General features: G+C 47.0%; 1 protein-coding gene across 1 annotated transcript; it reads left to right on the top strand.

Moving 5' to 3' along the window:
• The first annotated feature begins 334 nt into the window (after positions 1-334).
• LOC129383262 (uncharacterized) lies at positions 335-15928 on the top strand. Its single transcript, XM_055067638.1, has 4 exons — positions 335-423; positions 8980-9957; positions 11627-12536; positions 15241-15928. Exons 2-4 carry the CDS (start codon positions 9119-9121, stop codon positions 15277-15279), a joined length of 1788 nt encoding a protein of 595 aa, XP_054923613.1. The 5' UTR covers positions 335-423; positions 8980-9118; the 3' UTR covers positions 15280-15928.
• The last annotated feature ends 883 nt before the right edge of the window (positions 15929-16811 follow it).

Consider the following 16811-nt stretch of genomic DNA (forward strand, 5'->3'; position numbering starts at 1 on the left):
CTTTTAAACACGGAATTTTTCCCGCTTCGATTATTTCACGCGTGACATGATCACTGTGTTTTGCACTGATGCTACATCTTTTTTATCTTGGCTTACATCCGCACGTGCAGCAGTGGGCAGAAAGCCAACCCTGTTTAGCGTGGTCATGACAGTACATGTGCTCTTTCACTCTTTCATTAACGCAGTGGCCCGTCTGTCCGACTTGATGTTTACCACAGGAAAGGGGGATCCGATACGCTTCTGTCCTCTCTGCTGTCTTTCCGCTGTTTTTCAAACTTTAAAGCTTCTCATCTGGCAACATGCCTCTCCCGTCACGATAGATGGTCTGCGCAGTACCGGGTATATAACTGTCACTCTGTCACTAACCGGGTGGGGCTCGACACCGCGGGAAGGAGGCCACGCTTACGGCCTTTGCTCTTTCAGGTTGGTCGCTTGAATAATGCTTCTTGTGTAAGAGGTAGCAACCGTGCGGTGCCGTGCCCGCCAGAGCTTAGGGATTCTTTGCAGCGAGTCTTGTGTTGTGCGTACGTATGTAGTACCATGCGCGAACTTTTATTCATGCTAGCGGGTGATGCGGAGTCGAATCTTGGTCCTACGAATATGTCGGAGGCCGACGCATCAGCTCTTGCCCTTAATGAAATACGTGATCTGCAGAAAAGTCGCGAAGCTTTACTTTCTAAACATGGTTCCACCGAGATCGAAATTAAACGGCTGAAGCACAAAGTAGAAATGCTTCACAAAGCCGATGTTGCACGTCTTGCCGACGGGGCTGGTGCGGATGCTGACGCCCTTCGCGTCATGTCGGACAAATTGAAAGCGGCTGACAACGAAATTAGAAGTTTAAGTACCGAGGTGAATTCCCTGGACGAAACCAATGCTTCTCTGTCTGTGACCGCACTATGGTTCGGCTGATGTTCTACGTCATGTGACTAACCAGCTGTCCAAAATTACGAATAGATGCGATGATGCGGCAGATAGGTTGCGTATCTCTAACCTTCTTTTTTGACCTAGATGATGACCCCAATGGGAATCGGGCAGTCTCGGAAGATAGTGTATCGTGAAGTTTTGTTCCCATCACCTCGGCATTTCCGTAACAACTTCGCAATTAGAGCGAGTGCACAGGCATGAACAGACTTAGCAAGGATAAATATAGGCCTGTCATTGCCAAGTTTACCTTTTTAAGGGACAAAGAACAGATTTTGTCAAATGCACGTAAGCTTAAGGGGTCCACTTTTTTGCATACCGAAGATTTTTTTTGTACGAAAACGCGACAAGCGCTCCGCAAGCTTCTGGATACGATAAGGCCGAAAATAAACCGTTCAAGCTATCCGTGGATAAGCTTCACATTGATACTAATACCTACGTTTTTTATCAGTTTGGCAACGTAGTTGTGCTGTCTACGAAATAGCATGAGACTAACACGCGCACGCGTAAGAGGAGACATTTGATAACATTCGAAGTCTATTGCTTAAGAGGGATGAGTTTTGTACTTTAGATTATAGTGATGCCGACATATTAATACTCACGGAAACATGGCTCTGTCCTGACGTAACTAATGACGAATTCTTCCCAGATAAGGACAACAATAACATATATCGGTGTGGTGTGTTTGCAAAAGAGGAGACGGCGTGTTCTAAAAGTGGTGAAAAACTCAGTCTTATAGTTTCCCCTTGACACTAACCCTGCTATAGAAATAACTTGGGCTGGATGCGTCGCATGTCACGCTAAAATACTTTTAGGATCATATGTTATCACCCACCGGGCGCGGATTGTTCTTATTCTAGGAAATACGCGATGACATAGAGCGAGCTACACAACTGTGTTTAACTGACATAATATACCTTCTTGGCGATTTCAATTATCCGCTCATTGATTGGTCTGCCACATGTCGCGCCTCATCAGTTTTGCAGCGAAGCAATATACCTCTACCGTCCGAGGAAACTTTCGTGTCGTTGGCGTGGTAAGCAAAATACTCCCCATACGTTAGCCGAACCTGAAGATAGTGGAATGCCAGGCCGACCCGTGACGGAGCTGTAGAAGGCGTTAAGCTCACCCCATACCTGGGCCGATACCGACGATAGGGCAGTACCGGCCCGACCCGCGACGGAGGTGAAGCAGGCTTTAAGCACTCCCCATGCGTGTGCCGACACCGAAGATAGGGCAATGCCGGGCCGACCCGCGGTGGAGGTGCAGTTCGCCATTAAGGGGCCCACATACACAGCTTCGCAGGTAATCTTTCACAGAATGAAAGGGCAGTTAGTTTTTTTCTCGATTTAACCAATTCACCCGTGGTACTAACGTATTAGACCTGGTTTTAACAACTGCACTAGACGTTTCTACAATGCTGCGAAACGTCAGGATTTTGCGTCCTACTGAGATGAATACAAGAACAGCTTACCAGTTTATTGTAAAGCATTAGGCGCAACCAAGAAGAAATATTCGCAGGACTTGCCCTCACTTATTACAAATCTTAAAAAATTCTACTACTACTAGTCTACTAATCTCATTACAATACACGATTCAAAACGATCTCTGCTTTCTGATTAATATTCTGCGGTTGCTTTCGATGCATACTTTGCGTCTGTTTTTACACAGCAAGATTGTTCCAATGTGTCCTTTGTTCCCGAACAACCTTTCCCTTTCACGGCTCCAATCATCACTGCCGAAGGTATCGCGTACCTCATCACGAATCGGTTTCTACTTCATATGGCATTGATCACATCAACTTTAATATACTGTAGAATACTATTTCCAGTCGCTTTCTGCGTCTCCTCTTTAACCACTCTTTACATTCAGGTAAGCTGCCTAAGGACTAGAAGATTGGTGAGGTAGTTCTTCTTTTTAAATGCGGTGTCAAGCACTCGCCCTGTAATTATCCAACCATTTCACTAAAATACATATGCTGCATATCATTTGAACATAGTTTAGCTTCTCAAATCTACGGTCACCCTGAATCAAATAACCTTTTTTTTTCTCTAATCAGCATTGCTTCAGTAAAGGCTGTACTCATGTGACACTGTGTTAATTGAATTCACGATTGACCTTCACTTTAACATGAACACTAACGATCAAGCCGATTGCTGCTTTCTTGATTTCGCTTAGGCGTTCGACACTGTACCTCATTGCCGGTTGATTTCCAAATTGTCCGCCATTTGTATTGATTCATTAACACTCTCTTCGCTACGTGACTTGTCTTTGCGTCAGCAATATACAGTGGTCAACATTTCGTCTAACCTTTGCGTCCATCACACTCCTTGTCCGCCATGGTAGTGTGCTAGGTCCATTACTCTTTTTAATATACATCAACGACTTGCCCGCTAGCCTTGCATCCTCAGTTCGGTCATTCACTGACGACTGCGTCATCTACCCCAATATTAGATGTTTCGATGAGTACATTACTCTCCGAAATGACCCTAACCTATAGATGGTGCGTAACATGGAAGATGTTCGTTAACGCCTCCAAATGCAAGTTAATCTCGTTTAGTCGAAAGCGCACTAACTCAGTGTTTCACTATGCGATTAATAATACCGTAGTTTCGACAGCCGCATCGTACAAACATCTCGGCGTTTATCTTTCATCGGACTTATCCTGGACACCGCCTGTAGCAACTGTCTCGTACAAAGCTTCTCAATCTCTCGGCTACCTGCGTAGAAACTTGCGCAATGCGCCTTCCAATGTACGAAATTAAGCATATCTCACTTATGTTCGCACACAACTAGAATGCGCTTCATCGACATGGTCACCTTAACAAGATTACATATTCCGTATGTTGGAAGCCATTCAGAATAGCTCAGCTAGATTCATCTCTGGCAACTCCGACTATCGTTTGAGCATTCTAACCGAATAAAACAAGTCCTTGCATTTCAATCATTAGAAAATCGCCGCGTTATTGCTCTTTTATGTCTGTTTGACAGGTACATTTATAGCAGCAACTTTCACTGTTTTGCCGCTTCATGTTCCTGTGCGCGCATCTCGACGCATTCACAACGCACTTAGTTTCATGCGCATCCCAGGTCAAACGCAGGCATTTAACTCATCACCATTGCCCTGAGCTATTACACATTGGAACGGGCTCCCGGAACTTATTGCATCTGTCTCCAATTGTGAAACATTCCGTGATAACCTGAATTTGTTGCGTGTTAATATTGTATAACGATGCTGCACTTTCCTATTTTTGTCATGCAATTGTTGCCCCCTTGCTCGATGCCCTTAAGTGGGCCTGTATGGTATGTGACTAAATAAATGCATAAGCATAACATCGATTCGAGAGGTGCCTTGGATGAGTAAGATTTTTTTTTTTGTACTTAACGTGTTTTTCTTTCGGCGCAGAGGTATCTTCCTTGCTCTATAGCTGGTAGTTAGCCCAGGCAGGCTCTCTGGTGCGGTCACGTGTTGGAATGACTGACGTTACTCATGCCATACCGCTGTCTTCATTTTCGCTTCCGAGACTCTTCGTTCAGAGCCAGTAGGCTGTTCAACACGTCTCCGATTGTTGACGGCTGCGACTGCACTCGACGACATTTCTGAGCAACATTCCTAGGGAGTGCCGTGTGTCGGTGCAAGGGCCCACGTCCAGTTGTCTGGTTGCATGAGCGGTGAACCATCGCCCGTAACGTATACGTCAGCACTCGGTAAGGAGTAGAAGGCGACCATCAATACATAGCTCAATGGGTCTTCAGATGGGCTCCTCTCCCAAAATCGTCGAAAGGGTGCGCGTGCAGGCCACGTGACTATATGCCGTGACGTCAACCTGATTTCCATTGGCCCATCACTCGCCCTGCGACTGCGCGTGTGGTGGACCACGGCTACCCGTGACATTCACATTCCACTAGAAGGTGAATTTTGAAATTAATTCTCCATTGCCCGTTTTATGTCGCTTAAGAGGTCGTTTACGTTGCATTTTATTGCACTCGAAATTTTAGAAAAGGCAGTTGCTACAAAAATAAAATAAAAAATAAATGGGGTGCCGTGTTTTACTTCAAAGCGACATACATATTCGTTCCCCAAGCTGGCCATCCATGCCAGGTATTGCGGTACCACAAGGGCAATATTTCATTGTTTTTTCTTTGTTTTCTGAGCATTACTGACTGACGTATTCATGAGAACTAATTTTCTATACTCCAGCAGTAGGGTAACAAAGCTAGCGGGCGCAATGCATACGTGATCCTTTGCGCGCACTACCCAACGAGCCACATGTAGTTCGTGTTCTGACAATCAATTACAATGTTAGTAGCACATTCGCCACTGTTAGCGTTGTGTAGATGATTTACCCCTTCTGCTATGTCAAGCAACTGGCTTTCAGGGACCTTCTTGCACCTTTGGACGAGCAGGTACACTTCCTCTACAGATGGGAACGTTCACTATCACTTGTAATTGAGCAACGCAATGTATGTTTCTTTTTTTTTTTTTTTTTTCATCTGGAACAAAACGGTGAAACCAGATTACAGTGGCCTTCGCGGAGCCAAAGTGCGAAGCTGACCTCAATATCATCAAATCGTACATGTGTCAGTACTGGACGTCATGGTAGCTGACTTAAGGTCGAGCGACACCCGAGAAGCGAACTTCGCTTTAGGTCCGAAAGCGTGTTCTTGGTTACGCTGACCGCGACGATAGCCGCGCCACTACGCATCCCACCAGTTTCCCTATCGTGATATGATTACGTCGATACAATGCGTGACTGAACGTTGGCGTCGAAAAAAGAAAGCTACAGCCAGATTAAGTCGCCATCAGTAAAACTTCTCCTGATCTATCCTGTGACGAAGCCGAGACACCTACAAAACGAAATCAACAGCCTTGCAAACGATTCTCGACTTTTATGTGTCGAAAATATTTGCTCGTTGTCTCACTCGCGCTGTCTGCCTGTACACTTGAGGTGCGATAAAGAAAAGCATAACTCTCCGGTTGATTTTCCACCCACACTCGAACCAGCCGCCGGTTACATAGGACCACGGCTTCAAGACTAGCGCAGTTCAATGGTAGTAGAGCAACTCCCGGGAGTGTTCGGGTCGTTGACCTCGGCGATGGGGCGCGTTTGGACTGTCGCGTACTACGACCGTTCTCTTTATTGCGGCATCAGCATATACTTTTTGTCGAACAAGGTATTTCAAGTGCGACTTCCTGTCGTGGTTTCGCGAACATTTGTTCAGGAGAACTGCGAAACGCAGGGCTGCATTTTATCTGCGACACTTTTAGTGGTGAACATGGACTGAGGAACTATCATCTCCTTCGCAGCTGTCGGGCAGGACACTAGACGAATGTTTGTGCCTCAGTGGTTGTGCATCTCGACACGATCAGACTCATCGCGCTCTCCTTACTTTTCTATAAGTTAGGTTCACGTTCGCAGCTTTTTCCTGTTCTTCAAATGGCAATATCTGACACTACGTCTTTTAACATTCTTCAGTAACTTAAGGTGCAGCGACCGGCCCTACTGTGAATGATGTGTGTGTGTGCTCTGTTCTCCGTTCCGTTCACCGCTCCGCCTCACCGTTCTTTCTTACCTCCCCTTCTTCGTACCTTCAATTTCTGTTTCTTCCTCCTCCCTGCTGAAGAATAGTAAAGCGTCGTACCCCCTCCGGTGACAGTTGCCAGCCTTTTCGCTTACTCTTTCCTGTCGAGTATATATATATATATATATATATATATATTGTGACTTTAAGCACCGCGCATGACTGCAACGTTCATTCGCAACCAACATGTTTGCGTACGCTTGCTGTTGGTATCGATATCTAGGCAGAGGCCGGTAATCTTCGCTCTATTAGCGAATGTTTTCAAACAACCTTTCTGCGGTCTTGTTCAGTAGAGAAACTCTTTCCATTGATCGAACACGAGCCGCAATCATTTCAACAATGCGCCTTGATTACGACGGTGGAACAATCATGATTGTGGCCATGATGTGGTAATACAGAGAATATTCAGCAGGCAGTAATGTTTGGCACTGCAACGTATTTCACCCTAGTCCGCCCTCATCCTCCTTCATCGATCTTAATTCTCCTTAATACACTTTAATACGATCTCTAAGTAACCATTAACTTTGCTAAGCAGCAATCATCTCCTATACACGGCTGGACATGCTCTCGTTCGCTTCCGGCCTTCCTTGGGTCACATGATATTTTGTATACTTCACAACGCGATCTTGAAACAACTACCTAAGGTGTTCGCTTAATAAGCCACGCGAAGAGCGATGTGCCAACAGAAATACTAGATCAGACGCACAAAGTAAAGCATCTCATCATGTGGCAGAAAAATCGTATGGAGTATAGATCTCTCCTCAAAGTCCATTTACATCAGTACAAAACCCGTTCATACGGCTTTGAGAAAAAAAAAAAACCTCCTCATAATCGTTGCCTTCAGCTTTATCGACGCTGTTAACATTTGCCAAAATTTTCAGCACCACTGGGGTGCGCGACTGCCCAAAATAACGCGCCTCCATAGCATGCTGTGGGCCGTCCGCTGGAGCCCAGCAGAAAAAGCGTGCCGTGCGCAGTCGGCGGGGGAGGTGAATCGAGGAGGAAACTACCGAGGGAAAAGAGTGTCGCTAGTTTCAAATTTTATAGTTTTTATGTGCATTGCGATCGAATAAGCCTGAAACAATTTTCGCGATTTCGTACAAACGTACTGAGTCGTTATGGTGGGTCCTGATGATCATTAAGTGAGGCATTCCGCGGAAAGCGTGTAATTTTGTTATAAGGTCTTACAAATGCACATCTACCAATAGGAGCGGAGCCGCTACCCGCAGTTTTCAGCCGCCCCACATCAACTGACGGCTATACACCATATGACGACACCCCAGGCCGAGCTACCCAGGTGGCAACGCGTCATCGATAACGTTTCAAACTGTTTAGTGAACAACTGTTGCTCGTAATAGTTGGAATGTTGCTTAATTTGTTTCTATAAATGAAGTCGCAGCTTCGCCCGAAACGGGAAGCATCGATTGCGACTAAATATGAGTGGACATATAGGAAGTCAGCACAGTTGTTTACCTTGATGCTGAGTCTCGCAAAAAACTTGAAGGGGTACAGCGAAAAGCGCTGAGATACATATATAATAAACACTCCATCACAGACTCACCAACATCATTACTGAAACGGGCAGAACTTCTAACCATGCATAACAGAGCCAAGCTTGCTAGACTGAAAATCATGTATCAGTTAATACACAATCAACTTAAACTCCCTATTATGAAATACATATCAACGTCATCGAATAGAATAACTCGTCGTAAACACACACACAAATTAAGCGAATTTCCATTCCGCACTGATATTTTCAAATACTCTTTTTTTCCAAGGGCAACACGCGAATGGAATAATCTTAGCACAAGTATCACTGACAGCTCATCCTTAGATACGTTTGGTACCCTGATTGCGGATCAACTATACGCATTGCAGCAATAATTCTTCACATTATTTACGTAGTTCCTTGTTGCCTTGTTATTTTAACGGTGTTTGTGCTTGACTATAATTACGGCAATGATGCATTACATTTCTTTTCTTGTTGGCATTATTGTAACCTTGATAGTTGCGTGACTGTTATTACCTCAATACTGACCTTGTAACTGGTTTCTGTAACTGCAATTATCTTTGTCATAACCTCTCCGTTCTATTTATTCTCTTGTATAATCACGTAATCAAATTGTTATATGCCCAAGTTTTTTATTGTATAAGATTTAGTAAGTAACACCTTATACCATGTTCCTATGTATAACATACAGCCCTTCCTGTTACAATCCCTGATGGGATTCACAGTATCAATAAATAAATAAATAAATAAAATAAACACGAACAAAGTCCAGAAAACACAGCACACGGCGGACTCTGTGCCCGTTACAGATGACTTTCTAGATACAGCGATTCGGGTGGGCGCGCGCGGCCGCCCGGAGTAGAAACTTTTAGGTCTAACGTAATTGAAACAATGCACCCTTCTACTGTACGTCTTCTATTAATTTGCTCGTTGATCTTTTTCTTTTCTCTCTGGCGCAGAAAACACCGATTCGCGAATTCGGCGACGCCGAGGCGGGAAGCACACCTATTACGGCCTGCATGTTTAGCTTCCACCTACGTGAACGAAAGACGTGAACGACGTGAACGAAAAATCGGCACGCGCTACAACGAAACTGAAATGGCGCGCAGCCACCAGTGTGTCCCCTGCACCATGGGCAGCGGCGTCAGATGCCTCTTGCTCGAGCACGAAGATGCCATTAACAAAGTGCTTCTAGGTGCCGGTTTAGAACTCTGCGAGGACACGCGACATGCCGGTGGCGCCCGCCTGGCATTGACTCAGATTTCCACCTGCAACTACCCACTCTGGGATCAACCGCACGACGCGGTGAAAAGCGCGGCGTTCATGCTCGCCAAGGATCTCCTCGCATGTCATCGCTGCTTCACTTCTTTGGAAGTATACGCTTCCGCATGCTGCACCCGCCACGTGCGAGAAGCCCTTGGCAACTGTCCCACCTTGAAGAGCTTGACTGTTTACTTTCCACATCGCAACCCTCTGCGGGATAACAATCACGTTGACGTCGGCAAGCTCATCGACTCTCTGGCATCACTAGAAGAGCTGGTCTTCAAAACCGAGAGCCATTTGCCCTACCCGACGGTTGAAATTCTCGATGGCCAACTTCTGGCACGCGCTCTCATAGATCTCACTACGCTTGATGTGAAGGTTCTGAAACTGAATCCAGAATACGTGCCTCAGTTTGTCTGGGCACTCATAGGAAACAGCACCATAGCCGACCTAGCTGTAGGAGGCTGTGTGTACAAGGCTGGCCTCCACGGTGCGCCTGGGCAACTATTTGCCTATTACCTGAACAAGCGTGCCCCTACCCTGAAGAAGCTAACGCTGAGTGACGACTGTGTTTGCGATAACAGAGTTCTCTGGCAGACCCTGATCACTGCACTCTGCAGGGCGACCCCTTTGGAAGAACTCACTCTTGAAGTGTCCATCGGATGCGAAATCTTGTAAGTAACCACTCGTATTTTTACAGCGAAGCTTTCTTGACCTCTTCATTCAACTTTTCCACTGCTGGTGCTGTGGCTGCTGCTGTCTGGCACACAATGTCGGGGGGTGGTTCAAAGCGTGTGGATTATACATGGCAGCAGCGATTCAGAGAAAAAAACGCGACGCGAGAAGCTCGTTCTAACCCAATCGCGTTGAGAGAGACGGAGGTATTTATTATAATAGAAAAGCTGAAAGACGGCCTGAATCAATGTTCTAGCCTGCTACTCGGCGTTGAGGCAAAGGGTGTCGAAAGAATAGACGACGTTGATTATAAGGATGAAGGTAGTTGTGAGAATCTTGCACGCTCCAAGGCTCTTCAGTCTCTTGTCCAGTTCACTCTCATACAAAAAATTTTGAGCCTTCAGACTATCAGGCTGATGACAATGATTAGGCGAAGGTCCCAATAGAATCTTTTCAGTTGATGTTCCTACGACAAATCGACAAGATGTATGTCAAGGATTTTCTCTGTACAACAAATCGCGGGCAGAGGCAAAAGAGGTGTTCTATCGTCTAACGAATGTCGCATTCCTCACCATTCGGACTCTCCGCCCGGGCACGTCGAATGTGCACAATGCCCTATGGAGCTCACTGGGCGTCGCCACATTAGCCTCTTAGCTGCAATTATCCGTAACCCCCTTCGAATGCATTGCGCGAACTGCAACGCTACGCTTACTGCTAACGTGCGATTCCGGAGAGGGCGCAGATAGACCTGTATAGAGGAGGGAGAAGAGACAGTTTCCATATAAGGGCATTCCTCTAGCGCACTTCATATCGCTTGCCCTCGAGCAAAGAGCTGTGGCATAACATGACATTACCGCTGTTTATTGAAATCGGTGAGTAAAATCGAAGCTGTGGTTAGTATTATGCTGAATGCACGTCAAAGCACAAGTACGGAATCAATTAGCGCTTTCCGGGAACAAAACAAACAGGGCGGCGTCCATAAAGCGTAGTCGAGACGCGGGGGCCACATGGTGGACAGTAATTTGGTATGCACGAAGGGAAGAAATCATGCAGAAACCGTCGACGATGATCGTTAATATAAGCATATGGCCCGAGCAATGGAACGAATGAAATATAGCATGTGACAGTTCCCACGTCATTCTTGCGTTGGTTGTGCAAGAACGGTTGCGCTGAGCACAGGCGGGACAGCCTGCCCCGGGCCCTACCCATCCCCTCCCCTGGCCTTCATCCTAACTCTTACGCCCGAGTTTTGCGGTTGCAGCATCGGGCTGCGACTTTGATTTGGGCAATTTGCAGCTTTATTCATAGTAACACACCCCTTTACTTATGACTCTAAAGCGCGCATGAAAATGACACGAAATTGAATGCGCCCTTCATCACAAAATGGTTGAGAAATTACATCTGCCTTTATCTACGGTGCACATCATTACCACTTTCCACACAGCCAAATACGAGTGCCCCTTTGGAAGCGTCATCTGTAAAATTTGCATGAATAGTTTCTAGCCATGTTGAGCTTGCCTTTCTAAGCGAATCTATTCAGCCGACGTCTAAATGTCAGTTAATCTGCAGGCGGTATAATTCATGTTCGCTTCTTCATAAGCCAACATGGTACTTGACTTGGGCTCGCACAACCTTCTCAAGCTTCGCTTTTCATGCGTGTTTTTTCAGCACTGAAGTGACCGCTCTCTTCGCCGAAGTCGTTCTTGGCTGCCCTACCCTACGACGCCTCCTACTACCTTGGCCATCCCAACCTTACCGCGCCCAGTTCCTGAATGGCTCCCCACTGCCAGGATATAATGTGGCGCAGTGGCTATTACCCTGGAGCAGGGTACTTCGGACGACTTCCACATTGCACGAGTTGGGCCTCTATTTGCCGGGCATGGAAGAAGTGCACTGTCGCACTCTATTACAAGATGTCGCCAGCAACATGACACTGAAGCAGTTGCTACTCCAGGAAGTGCCGCTAATCGTGAGTAGCACGGGCAGGTCTGATCTGGCGTTCCTCTGCAAAAGTATTCAGGAATTAAACCTCGGCAACCGCGTTTGCCTCATGAACCTTTTTGTGACATCTGAGAACGCGCTCAACATATATATACTGGCCTCCGCGGGGCTTTCCACCTTGAACTTCAAGAACCTCCGCTTCGAGTTGAGCGCCCAACGCGACCCGAATCTTTTAAACGCATGCTGCGAGGCACTCTCTCGCCGCGGCACCTTTACGTCAATCCAGGTCTGCTGCGGGATGATTTCTCAGCCCGCGTTCCGCACCTTGTTGAATTGGATAGCGAAGTCTTCGACATTGACGCACGTGGAAATGGTGACCTGTGATCCCGCAGTGACAACGAGTTCTTGTGGTGACTGCGCCCGAATGTACGATTTGGTGATCTGGGCGCTGTCGAGGAACGGCAACATTGCTAGAGTAAGGTTGGCTGGCTTCAAGTTAAGCCAGAAACACCTCCACATGCTCATTGACTGCGCCTGCACTCACCGGAACCTCCTCGGGATCATCCTGGCTCCACCTCGCAGGGATGTCGACACGGGCAGCAATGCGAACGACGCGGAGTCCGTGGCCGCCATGAGGGTAAGATCCACCGTTCTTCGATTTTCTTTATTGCGACATCAAATCTTCGGAACCTCCTCACGCGCTTGCGCCGCGGCCACGCTCCTGAGTGCAAGCCCTAAGGCATGGAAGCGGCAACCAGTGTGGCTTCGTTTATTTCGCGAGAAAATAAATTAAACAGCGCTAATAAATGCGAATGTTCCCGTGATGGAATTTCCAGTAGAAACCTCAGTGATGATACGAGTGTCGCCGTTCTCGGAGACCTCTCAAAGCGCAGTTTCTTGCAAAAATTACTATAGTGGGTATTCTGCCGCTATATATGGTCCGTGAGAACCTGAAGACGTATGCTCTCCGATTCGAGCTCAATTTTCAAAGGCAGCCAATTACCTTCGCTTACTTTGGTGACGTCAGGTGGTTCCGCGTGCTTGAAGCGGCCGTTTCTCCGTATACGGATTACTCTGAGGATGACTGATTTTACTATTACACCTGAATGTGTTGGCCAACTTTGTGGCTGATCTTGATATCAGCAGACAGAAAAGCAATGTTCCAGCTTGAAACAGCGAGCTTTCATTGTCTAGTTTTCCGAGCATCCACTTTATCAAAGCAAAGTAACTCAAGCAGTGAGTGGACACCAGCTACCACCGCTCTTTCAAGGTCAGGTACTCCATGTTTTCGTGGGTGCAGCTTGGTCGGTTTTCACTGCAGTGGGTTGTCGCCGACTGCCGTGTCTACAGAAGCTGCAAGCACGTTGCTTCGGTCACAGTCAGAATGCGTATAGTGCATAGGTTTGCACTACTTTTGGACCATCTCGCTTCTCGGCTGTGCGATATGTTTGATCACTCCCGAAAAATAATGCGGGATAAATGCAACAATTCGTAATGATTATTCATGCATGTAGAGGCCTTACTTTCCTTTGCTTAGCAAGATGTATAACTGCCACAAAATGTATATGTATTAGGCACGATAATCAAGTCAGAAGAACGCCGCAAGCCACGAAATACAGATTACACTAATCCGTGGGTACCCATAATTCCGTGGTAGCTGGACGACAAAGCTTCGCTCTAGCGAGTTTTGTGGGCAACTCTACCATAATGCATCCCGTCCTGAGGAACAAGTGAGGGAACTCTTCTCTAGTCTGCATTAATTATTTTACCTTCATTATTGTTTTACGAATTCTTCACTCGTTGAAACATTGACGTTTCTTGTATTGCAAAAGTACGACTTTCCAACTCCGCAATTTGTCTAATCATTAGCTACTTCCCAGCAACTTGCCTTCTTGACGGGCTACTGACATGCCTTATAATTATGAATGCACAATCGTTTTTTTTTTTTCTTTGCATTAAATGCGGGTTCTTAAGCTCTGCACCCTCGAAGATATATTCACAAGCCTCAGGTTGCTGTTAATAATTTTCGAAACATTGTTTTCTACTGTCGATTTTGGTTTGCTTTCCCACAAAGATAGCGTCTTGTGACGTTATGACACAGTACTTGGTCACGGGGGAGCCGGACATTGCGACGCTTTGACGGCTGCCCCGACTCGCTCAGTCGTCCGCTGTGCTGCTACGACGGCGCTCGCTGCGAGTAGCTGCATTACGGACGACCAAGAGAGCCGGATCGAGTGTCGAAACGTCGCACTGTCACTAGCAAACGTCGGCGCGACGAAACGTCGCTCTACCGCCTTCTCCGTCATAAAGTCTCAACACCGCCGAAACGAAACCAGAACTGACTGCAGAAAAGCTTTTGCGATAAATCATTAGGAATGCAGTAAGCACGACCACATCTTTTCCGCGTTTGAAAATTCTCGTGCCTTCAGTTGACGCAAAATAAAAAATAGACTTCGAAATATCAGGTCAGTAACCGTGTTGGCGATATGTCGTGATCCGTGTAAGGTAAGGTTCATCTCTTAACCTGAATGTTCAATTGCACCTCGGTCATAATTAAAGAACAGAAGTAGTCGGACAGCTACATATTATGTGCATCTGCTGGATCGTATTGAATATGAGTATGAACTCGTCTGTACATTTACATCCCTCGTGCAGATGTACGAGGCACGATACATTACCACAGGAAGGCGCCTGCTTTTCAAGTTGAAAAATGGTTTTAGATTCTATCCACGAGGCACATACCAGCTGTGCTGTTTCCGAGAAAATTATTTACCTTTGGGAACTACCTGCAGAAACGAACAATGATAGAGCGAGCTTTCCGTCTTGTATGTCGTTTTCGCTTCTTGGCGCCAGAAAATGCTAATGTCAAACAAATCCGTGCGAGAGAATATTTTCTTTTATCTAGAAAACCGTGTTCCCACACTGCACTGGAAGAAAGCGGCCACTGACGTCATGGCCGGCGTGTTTGAACAGCTTGCAGCTAAATGCACAAAGCTCTTCCTTCGTTAGGAAGTGCAGTTTCGCGTGAGACGTTCTTGCTGATCGTGTATGCATATATATATATGTATGTGTATATATATATATATATGTATGTATGTATATATGTGTATATAGTTATAGCGTAATAACATTCCCGTTAATATACGGACCCACGTTGGGACGAATATGTCTTCCAAAGCGTCAACAGTATCTTAGCGCACACGCAGCACAGCCACCATGTAGCCTCAGAGATCAGCCTCCGTTCATATTGAGGTAGCCTTCCGAGCGAGGTGCGTTGTTGACGCGAGCTATTCGAGCGCAAGCTCACTGCTGTTTCTCTACGAAATTTTGAACCCTCGCAGAGGCTGCAGGAGATCATGCGCCAGAACGCCGCTCGGTAAGGGTGGCGGCCAGGTTCGTCTTGGGCGAGGACATCCGCAAGTGGGCAAGAGTCGTCGAACACCTGCACAACCGTCCTCGGTTGCTGAAACTTTTGCGGGAGCGAGCATCGGTCACCGACGCCGAGGCCCAGGCCACGGCCCAGCGAGCCATGGAGAGGGTGCGGGACTGCAGCCTTCCCGACTACATGAGGCTCACCGGCGTGGTCAAGGAGAAAGTGGAGCGCCTTGACTCCGGCCCCAAAAGGGCCCACCTCTCGGACTTGCCAGCAGACTGCTGGCTCCGCGTACGCAGAGACCTGAAGATAACACACATTGCTATTCCACGCAGTGTCTAAGTCCGCGACTGGCCCACTGGGCCTGTGAGCCTCCGTGAAATCTGTTTTAATGTAAAGACCTGCCCATTACCCCATTCCCTCCCCACCCGCATGCCGTGAGAAAAATTTTAACTACGCCACTGGCTGCCTATACTGACCAACCTTCTTGGAAGCAGTGGTGTCCTTGGCTAAGTTGCAGGAGCGCGCGTGCCTATACAACAAACGCCGCATGCATGCACTAACCGACGAATGAAGGTATTTTTATGTACAGACAATGGCATCGTTATATTCTACTTTTTAGAGAAATCGTACAATAAAATATGTCAAGAGAATGATTGCCGCTTCACTTCTTGAGATTGATCAAACATGGCACCTTTTCAAGCTATTCAGAATCAACACTTCCAGGTTGTGCCTCACTAGGACTCGCCGGACGTATATTACGGGGACTTATCTTCAAAAAATTGATCGACACGCTGCGATATTTTTCGTAAATCAGGCCCAGCACAGATAATACCCAGGAAGGAAGGAAGGAAAAAGTGGAGAAGGAAGGCAGGGAGGTTAACCAGTTTTGCCTAACCGGTTTGCTACCCTACACATGGGAGGGGGATGGGGGGGATGAAAGATGGGGAGAAGAGATAGAGGGCACATAACACGGCACACACATCGTTGGTTACAGTCTGTCACTCTTGTGTGGTACGTGACAACACTGTCACAGTCGCTTGTCCAAGCCCGTATCCTTCATAAACCGAAGTAGTCCCTTCGTCGCCTTCAGCTGCGATGTCTTCAGTCGGCGATATGTGAAAATGGTTGCAACTGACAATGGTCTACTGTCAAGGTGCGCTAGAACGGACGCCATGGACTGTCTCTGAACATTATATTCAGGACAGTCGCACAGAATGTGTTCCAGCGTCTCCTCGCAAAGACAGGCATTGCAGAGAGCGTTGTCGGCCATTCCAATGCGAAACGAGTAAGATTTCGTGAAGGCCACCCCTAGCCATAAGCGATAAAGCAGGGTGGCCTCACTTCGGCGGAGTCCGGTTGGCATACAGAGATGCATCAAGGAGGGCAGGTCGTGTTGATGATCGCTGCGGTTGGTCTGGCTGCTTGGTGTGCACCATAGAGAGAGCGTGATCTCCTGTGCAAGCACTTGAAGTCTGCTGGCTGCGTCGGAACGTGAAAGTGGTATGGCCTCTTCCTGTGTGTCTTCAAGAGCTGTCC

Source organism: Dermacentor andersoni, chromosome 8, assembly GCF_023375885.2.
Source record: "Dermacentor andersoni chromosome 8, qqDerAnde1_hic_scaffold, whole genome shotgun sequence".
Lineage (NCBI taxonomy): Eukaryota > Metazoa > Arthropoda > Arachnida > Ixodida > Ixodidae > Dermacentor > Dermacentor andersoni.